Source organism: Eretmochelys imbricata, chromosome 6, assembly GCF_965152235.1.
Source record: "Eretmochelys imbricata isolate rEreImb1 chromosome 6, rEreImb1.hap1, whole genome shotgun sequence".
In the NCBI taxonomy this organism is placed as follows: domain Eukaryota; kingdom Metazoa; phylum Chordata; order Testudines; family Cheloniidae; genus Eretmochelys; species Eretmochelys imbricata.
In genome coordinates, this window is record NC_135577.1 from 104,807,438 (window position 1) to 104,816,570 (window position 9,133).

Genomic DNA, 9,133 nt, shown 5'->3' on the forward strand with positions numbered 1-9,133 from the left:
AAAAGGCTAGCCTCCTACTCCCCTTTTCTTCTCTCCTTCCTTTCCCAACCTCCAGATCTCTTTACTTCCCAGAACAGTGCTATGTCTCCAGCTATGACAGAATGACACCACTTCTCCTCTGTTAGCAAAATTGTTCATCATTTCATCCAAAGAACATTAGCTGACAGCCAGAAATTAAACAAGAAGTTTCTATTGTGATGCAAATCACTATGACTGTGTGCTGGAGAATCTGGAAATCTTACTAAAGTCTCTTCATTCTCAGCTGTCAGAAATGTTTTTTGTTTGCTGTCCTAATTAAAAAAATACTTTTTCTGCCCACATCAGATAACGATGCTGCATAAGCCCAATTTATCTTTTTCAGCACTAGTTGCTACTGGTTCTGATGTTGCGCGAAAGTATTCACTAAGGAAGCAAGTATACTTCTAACCAGTTAATTCAGGTGGCAAAGCTTCTTTATTTAGGAATAGCCATCTGAATTGATAACACTTAAGGCTCAGCAGGGTTATTTATCTTTCCAATGAAGAGTGTGCTGTTGGTAGCTCTATCATAAATCAGCACCAGGAAGGGAGAGTTGAATTCAATGATGTGAGGAAAAGACATTGGCATTATTTCAATGGCAGTGGCTGCTGCCGCCTCTGTGCCTCTCTCATCGATGTTCAGCACGGCCTTATGGACAACCTGTGGGAGATAAAGCACATATTGCCATTCTGAGCAGAGAACAGTAGCTTGTAAGTAAAGATGAACCTGATGGCTTTTAGAGCTGTTTAGAAAGTCTCCTGGGGAAGAGTGGGCAGATGGACAGGACTGAATGGACACTACAGAAAGAGAGGACATTTTCTTATTCTAGCAATTGTTGCATATCTGAGAAACAAGATCATCAGATCATAGAAATTCAGGGCTGGAAGAGACCTCAAGAGGTCGTCTAGTTCACCCCCCTGTGCTGAGGCAGGATTAAGCATACCTAGAGCATGCCTGATATATGTTCACCAACATGTTCTTAAAAGACACCAATGATGGGTATTCCTCAACCTTCCTAGGTAACCTGTTCCAGTGCTTAACCGTCTTTATAGTTAGAAAGTTTTTCCTAATATCTAACCTAAATCTCCCTTGCTGCAAACTAAGCTGATTACTTCTTGGTCTACCCTCGGTAGACATGAAAAACAATTGATCAACGAAAATTTTTGGTTATAACACATTTTTACATATTTGAAGACTATCATCATGTCCCCCCCCCCGTCTTCTCGAGACTAAACATGTCCAATACTTTCAACCTTTCCTCAGGTTTTCTATACTTCTTTTCATTGTCGTTGTTCTCCTCTGGACTCCAGTTTGTCCACATGTTTCTTGTGTGGAGTGTGGTGCCCAAAACTGGACATGATGGATCTGTTTGACCCTCCCCTCTATGAAGGAGATTTTTCTTTCAGTCTACAAAAAATAGTCTCAATTGCAGATCTCCAAGATCTCTGAAGGAATGGAGAACTGGTTTCTGAGGGATTATGGCTGAAATTCACCTGTGTGCAGAGGACCAGCACAAGGCATAAGTACCTCTTGTGTCCTCTAAGACCAATAAATATGGGAGAAGCATCTAAATTGCTTTCATTAGTCTCTTTATGCCTGGGGGAAAGGAAATGACTGAAAGTATTTGGCCAAACACATCTGAACAGCTAATATAAATGACATCCAGTTAAATTCCAGAAATCAGTCCAAAAACATAGATGCTTATCTGAAGTGTTTCCCTTAACCCTGAGATCTTCTCTTCCTCCTCTACGACCCACCCCTTCATGATATCCCCACCTTGAGTTGCCATCTTGTGAGGAATGGGATACCCTTTAGTTTCCTATCCACTGCCTGCACCTCCTCCAGACTCACTGGGGTGGCCAGCCTGCAATCCAGTCCTGCTTTCCTGGGGCAGGAGGCTGGGCAGCATCTTCCAAGTACCTTTGGCAGCTTCTGTTGAGAATCAGGCTGCCTGCTCACCATCTCATTCTTCTGGAGGGGAACCTACCCTGATATGCTCTGGAGCATCCAGTTGGTCAGTCTGGTTCAAAAAGGGTTAAAGGGCTATTGCAGAAGATGCACCTTAGAGTGCAATGGGCTAAGCTGAAATCCAGGTTGACATTCGGCCAAATTCATCCCTGGTGTAAACCCCCTGATCTGAGCAGAGTTAAGCCAGGGATGGATCTGTCCCATTGTGACTGACAATCAGACATGATGACGCTCTGCTAAGCAAGGTACATTTTAACATGGCATTTTGAAAAGGAAAAGAGAACCCCCACATTTGCAAACTTACTCTTGAAACCTGCAGCTCAGGTTCCCCAGTGATTCCAGACAGATCAGCTTGTTTGGTGAACACATCAGTAATGCCCATTTTGGTGAGATGGTCCTTTAAATCATAGGTAGCAGAGATTGAAAATTTTGGAATGTACAGGATTGCAGAGCTGTCAAAAGAAGAAACACAACAAGATGCTAAAATATTTCACTTAGCTCATACACTGTACTCTGCCCTATTTAGCTTCTGTGACTGTTACAAGAAAACCCCAGGGAGCAGGCACACTCCTTTGTGTACAGTACTGTCCCTCTGCTTTCCAGAGCTTTCAAATGGTGATGCAGATAATGGGTCGAACTCATCTCTGATGTAACACCTCTGGCTTTGGTGATATTACACCAGGTCTAAAATTGGCCATTTAGTTCAAGTGGTCTCTCATATTTTTTGTTGCTCTTCAGTGGACTTACACCAATGATGAATTTAGCCCAGGATGCTCCAGAATATGCTGCTGAGAATTGCATGAACTTTTTTTTGTGAGTATCATATTGCCAGCTGCTATCCAATTTACTGCCCGATATCTCTAACTCCACTGTGACGCTTTATATTTCAGTATCCTCAGTAACTTCTGCAACACCTCCCCCTTTAGTATCATCTAGCTAATTAGCACAAGCAAACCAAATTAGTCTGTTTCTTCCATCTTCTTCCAGATTGTTAACCTACTTGTTAAATATGACCAAGACTAACACTGATCTCTGCCTCAATGGACTCCTGGCCCAGCTTGACTTTGGACCTGATCCAAAGCCCACTGACACATATTGAGAGATTCCAATTAACTTCAGTAGGCTTTGGATCAGGCCCATATTGCTCTTTATCAGCACATTTTGATTACACTCCTTCAACCCATGCCCATATTCAAACCAATGTGAACTAATTTATCTAGTATGATTTTATTAGATGTCGCACCAAATGCTTTACAAAACTGCAGCTATTTTAGCAAACACAAGACTTTGTTAAAAGAGAGTTCAGGCAGATGTAGTGAGAACCCTGGGTGCAAATAGGCTTATCTTGATTATTAACAGTGAATCAATGGGGAACTCAGAAGTAGGCTGACTTGACTAATGCAACTTCTCTAACGGTTCTAGCATCTCTTCTCTTGCCAGCAAGTTGCAGCAGTGGAAAGTTGTAGCTGGTGTTGATTCCAGCAGTGGGAGCTAGTAGAACTTCATCAGAACATTATAGCTTGAAAAATAAAATCCTAGAAAATCAGGAAATCCACAAATAACCATAAATCCTGTTGATCATGGAATTCAATGATCCTTGTAATGTATATACAGGTCAAAAGCAAGTTTTTCTAGTATTCTTCGGATTTAGAAAATGAATAAGTAATACATTTTGAGCCTGTCATTTCCCTTTGTCTTCTAGGTGAAAGAGTTTAAGTCATAATTTTCTTCACTTGTTTCAGAGAATAAGGTTCTTGCGGTCTACAACCATGTGATTGAATTCTCTGTTAGTTGTGATTCTGGTTTATGAAAGGTGTTAATACCACTGGCAATTTGTCAAGATATTTCAAAATGCAATTCTATCCTGAAAAATGATTGTGGAAATTGCATCTTCTTGATCAAGCAAACTGATTACATTAGTGACTCAAACACACTTTTACTACTTTTTATTCCTGACAGCCCTGCAGAACCGATGCAGTTCTAAGAAAGAAAGCTGAATTCTATTCCAGCCCATGCACCACTGGAAGAATGATTAAATACATTCCAATTGCAAGATCTTTATTGATGGGAATGCCTGAGCGAAAAAAGAACCCAACTTGACTCTAAAAGCAAAGGGTGAGTTTGCAGGGTTGGCAATTAGGAGAAAAAATTGTTAAACTGAGCAGGTCTGATTAGGAGTCACTGAGAGATATAAACCCCACAGTGTCATTTTCACAGTTTCACTTTTCAAAGTACATCAGCACTTCAGACGTGCCAGGCCCCCATACTTGAACTGGCGACTCCATAATACTTTGAAATGGTACCTGATTGCCAAAAGATTACCTTCGATGGAGTGAGGTTGCCCATCTGGACACAGTTTCTTTCCGCAGAGCATCTTCTACCTGCTTAATTTTTCCTTTATTAGGCAGAATAAAATATGCTGTAGCACTTCCATTGTAATAAAGTTGGACCACTGTGCAAGACAGCTCCACATCGAAGTGGTGGACAAACATGCCCATTCTGCGCATCATAGGAACTTTAACGATTGTTTCCTCATCCACGAAGAAGTCTCTTTCTTTAGTGTCCTCTGGCATAAAAGGTTTTTCCCACTTGCCTAACAGAAGGAAAGAGAATGCGGTTGAATATTCTGGAAAACAGGAATTACGCATACAGTCCAGGTGAACCATGTAAGGTTATGTGTGTATGTAATTCAAAAGCTAATTTTTATTTATAAGGGATTATTGGTTTTGCAACATGTATTTATTTGTAGGCCACAGAAATGCCTAATCATAGTGCAACACCCCAGAAACATTAAAGAATTACAATAAGCCTTACAATGCCTAGAGCCCTACCAAATTCACAGTCCATTTTGGTCAATTTCACAGTCATGGGATTTTAAAAAATTGTAAATTTCATGATTTCAACTATTTAAATCTGAGATTTCATGGTGTTGTAATGGTAGAGGTCCTGACCCAAAAAGGAGTTGCGTGTGTGTGTGGGGATTGCAAGGTTATTGTAGGGAGGGTTGCAGTACTGCTACCCTTGCTTCTGCGTTGCTGCTTGTGGTACTCCAACTGCCCAGCTCTGAAGGCAGAGCCGTTGCCAGCAGCAGCGCAGGAGTAAGGATGGCAAGGTATGGTATTGCCGCCCTTCCTTCTGTGCTGCTGCCTGCAGAGCTGGGCGGTCGGAGGGCGGCAGCTGCTGACTGAGGGCCCAGCTCTGAAGGCAGCAGCGCAGAAGGAAGGGTGGCGTGGGACGGTATTGCCACCCTTACTCCTGCGCTGCTGCTGGCGGGGTGCTGCCTTCAGAGCTTGGTGCCCAGCCAACAGCCGCCGCTCTCTGGCTGCCCAGCTCTGAAGGCAGCAGTGCAGAAGGAAGGGTGGCAATACCATGACCCCACAAAAATAATCTAGTGACCTCCCTGCAACTTCCTTTTGGGTCAGGACCCCCAATTTGAGAAACTCTGGTCTCCCCGTGAAATCTGTATAGCAGCGGGTAAAAGCACAGAAAAGACCCGATTTCACGGGGGGAGACCTGATTTCATGGTCCGTGCTGCATTTTTCATAGTTGTGAATTTGGTAGAGCCCTAACAATTCCCCACTGAGATAGGGAAGTATTATCATCCCTATTTCATAGACAGGGAGGCACAGAGAGGTTAAAAACCATGGGAACTGGACTTGGACTCCTAATCCTGTGTGCTAATCACAAGACTATTGTTATTCCTTTATTAGAATAATGCAGGGGCATCTCTGTATTGCCCAGACGTATAACTTTGAATGACCGGTTAAATGTTTTTAAACCTGTAGTTTTGAGGAACGAAAAATTACTCTATTTGCGTGGGTTTATGAATAATTGGGGCCAAATTATGTCCTGTCAGGAAAACCAATTGTGTTTTAACTTGCTCATTTTTTCCCTAGACTTGGGACCTGGTTTACTTTCTTTTGAACCCACTTGAATAACATGGATTTGAATTCAGATGGCACAGGCTCACATTCTGTTGTGGAGAGCACACGTAGTTTCACTGCAAGGTAAATGCAACACTTTACATTTGAAGCCCACTTTAGCTGTGTTGTGGTCAGAGGACCTGATCCAAAACTCATTGACTTCAATGGAAAGACTCCTATTGACTTCAGTGGGCTTTGGATCAGGCCCATAATGGGCATTAAAACTCACTTTACTCTGCTTACACTGACTAGTTCCATTGTACAATACCATATAGTAGCAGCATCAATGTTAATGCTGACAAGGCATGAAGCATGTCTGAAAAATATTTGTCTGCACTAGATTGGCCACCCTTGAATATTTGTCTGCAGTAGATTGGCCAACCTTTGAAAGAGACAGATAAGAAGGATCAGGTAGTTGGCTCATCCCTTAATGCTTACAAGCAAAAATGGGGGGAGGTGAGGGGTGCAACATTGTACTTATTACTAACTCTCTCTAAAGAACACTCTAGTTCCAGATGAATGATGCACCTGTGGGGGAATCATATGGGCTTCCCTTTGCCCCAAAATTCAATGATGATGCAAGTTTTCTGTGTGCCTTGTGCTACAGGGTGGGGTTTATGTTCCCTCTGATAGCGGCGTGAACCTGCAGCCACTTTTCACAGTTAGGTGAACAGGGATGTGGGCGTTTGGTTTTCCACCCATTTCTTTCTACATCAACAACACTTATTTGAAATCATAATGGAATGACTTGATAACTGTCAAGATAGGTCAGTTTACAAGATTAACAATCTGTACAGTTCCCTATAGATTGTAAAAAAAAGAACTGTAGTTTTCTTGTCTTAGATTCTAAGACTGATCATACTCAGCCATCTAAAACATATTAAACAGACATCTGTCTGTATATATCTACTTACCTTTAAAGAAGATATAGCTAACCAAAATCATTGCAGTCTCCGGATCAAGACCCTTGACTAATTCAACAATTTTCCCATGTGTTTTCTTCTCTACATAATCATTGATCTGTTTCTGAGCCTCTGCAGTATTCTTGAAGTTGATACTAAAAGCTTCTGCTTCATACAGGTTTTTGACATCAGCTAAAAACTTCTCTAGTGTTTTCAGTTTTTCTTTTAGGAACAAGGCGTTTCCCATATTGAGTTGCAGCTCACCGTCAGGATGGTTTAGAATGTGGATGAGAGCATGGAAACCATGATGTATCTCCTTTTCCTGAACTTCTGTCAGATTAAAGGCAAGTCCTTCCAGAATCTGAGTCAGAGTGGCTGATTTAGCACCTAGGGCCAGCATTGCAAAGGCAGTGGAGATGCTAACAGGAGAGAAGAAAATGTTCTTCTTAGGGGCTTCTGAGGTAATCTGCTTGTAGAGTCTAAATGCAAAATCAGCATTGCTGGGAGCTAGTTTGAGGCAGTCACCTTCATGATGATGTTCCTCATGGTGTTCCTCATGGTGTTCCTCACGAGCTATATCTTTATGGTGGTCATGTCCATTGTGGTGGTCAGGCCCGTGATTGCAATGGACAACAGCATGAAGCCCAGCAAGTAACAAACACAAATAGAGGACGGGCTTCATCTTCCAGTGGAACTACTGTGTGTGGCAAAAATGAATTGGTTAGTAAGTGGAAAATAAATAAATAAACCTAGTAGTGAAAATTACTCTCTCATCCCCATATAATAGGTGATCCTGTGATTATCTCTTCAGTGATTAAATTTTTGTGTGGCCTAACTCGGTTCTTAATGGTGTGCTTAACCTTCCTGCAATTCTCCTACATGATCCTCCTCTGCTCCACATCCCTCATCCCCATGACTACCCAGTGTTATTGCAGAAAAAGCAAGGGTAGCTCATTGAAGGTGCTGTGTATTTAATTTAGGCCAAAGGACATAGAGGGGAGACTATGCAGTGGATGCTACTTTACTCGTATGGACACATGTGCCTGTCTAAAGTATGGCAACTCTTGTGAGCCAAAATACTGCAATGCTGGAGATTGCTTTTGACTCTAAGGCTCTAAGATTGTTCACAACAGGAGGACCACTGGGTTAGGAGATCCAGATATCTTCTGAGCCAAGAAAAGGGGAAGAGTTAGGCAGGAATCGCTATCCAAAGCTGAATACAAGTTGAGGGGATATGTCTGGACTGGTTCTTATTGCCTCTGAGCTGATTCCTCTATCCCTGCTTTTAAATACCCTAATTATTGTCAGGTGTCCAAGATGCTGCATTTCAACGAAGGATGCCTGGCTTTTTATAGCAAACCCCAAAACTCTTACACTCTTTGTAACAGTGAGATGCCTCAGTGAAAAACCTCTTCTAGAAAGAGTGTGAAATAATGTTCTTTCCTTCAGAAACCAGTAAACCCACTGGAATGGGTTCATTTTTTTCAACACTACAAAAAGTGTTTTTTTTCACACTCAGGGACATTTTGGAAAGTTAATTTCCTTTTACAGGCCTCTTTAACTTCAGCAGGTGCTCTCTTGGTTAAGAATAATATTTCAGTTCCCAACATACCGAAGAGATGATAACTAGGGTTGCCAGCTATCCTGATTTTCCTGGGGTCATCCCTTTTTTTAGGTAGCTGTCCCAGGAAATCCATAAGTCTTCTCAGGACATTAAAAGTCCCACTGTTGTCAGTCACACCCCTGCAGGCTCCCTCAGGCCCTAGAGGCTATGGCGGGGGGAGCCAGGGGGCATCAGTGCCTGCACAGAGTAGCTTTGGCTCCAGACTGTCTGGGAACTGCAGGGATGGGTTGGCTTGGGACCCGCAAGCAGGACAGGAAGAGCTTGGGTCCAGGAGTGGACAGCTACCACCATGCAGGTACTGTCTGTGGGGTTGACCGCGAGGTGGCGGCAGGGTGGATCCAGCCGATGGCAAGGTTGGTGAGGTCAGTAGCCATGGCAACCCCAGGAGCAGAAGTTCCTGGAGGCTGTGCCATCTCCCATGGGTGGGATGGGCAGGTAGTACCCAGGGTGTATGTGGTAGGATGGGGGGAGAGGGGGAGGGCAGAAACATGTCCTGGTATTTCATACCTCAAAGGGCAGATGTCCCAGGATAACATGGGTGAACATAATCCAAAGCTCGTTGAAGACAATGACATTATTTTCTGTTGACTTCAATGGGTTTAAGATCAGACCCATAGGAGTCAACCCATTTCTGTTTGCCTTCTTTCCTTCTGGTTGCAGGAAGTACATTACTTTGTCCACTAATGACAGTATAAACC

At 42.8% G+C, this 9,133-nt stretch overlaps 1 protein-coding gene across 1 annotated transcript; it reads right to left on the reverse strand.

Annotated features, from left to right (window-relative positions):
- Positions 1-486: 486 nt before the first annotated feature.
- LOC144266873 (alpha-1-antitrypsin-like) lies at positions 487-7,493 on the reverse strand. The gene is made up of 4 exons (XM_077820419.1): positions 6,824-7,493; positions 4,309-4,579; positions 2,291-2,438; positions 487-678 (listed from the first exon to the last, which is right to left on the reverse strand). The coding sequence occupies exons 1-4, from the start codon at positions 7,491-7,493 to the stop codon at positions 487-489; spliced, it is 1,281 nt and encodes a 426-aa protein (XP_077676545.1).
- Positions 7,494-9,133: the final 1,640 nt, after the last annotated feature.

What these genes read in the sequence shown, in the direction of transcription:
- LOC144266873 (XM_077820419.1), bottom strand. Translation starts at nt 7,493, where the DNA reads ATGAAGCCCGTCCTCTATTTGTGTTTGTTACTTGCTGGGCTTCATGCT. An exon ending in TAGCTATATCTTCTTTAAAG is followed by an intron (nt 4,580 to 6,823) that starts GTAAGTAGATAT and finishes TCCTTCTGTTAG; the next exon opens with GCAAGTGGGAAAAACCTTTT. An exon ending in CTGAGCTGCAGGTTTCAAGA is followed by an intron (nt 679 to 2,290) that starts GTAAGTTTGCAA and finishes TATCTCCCACAG; the next exon opens with GTTGTCCATAAGGCCGTGCT.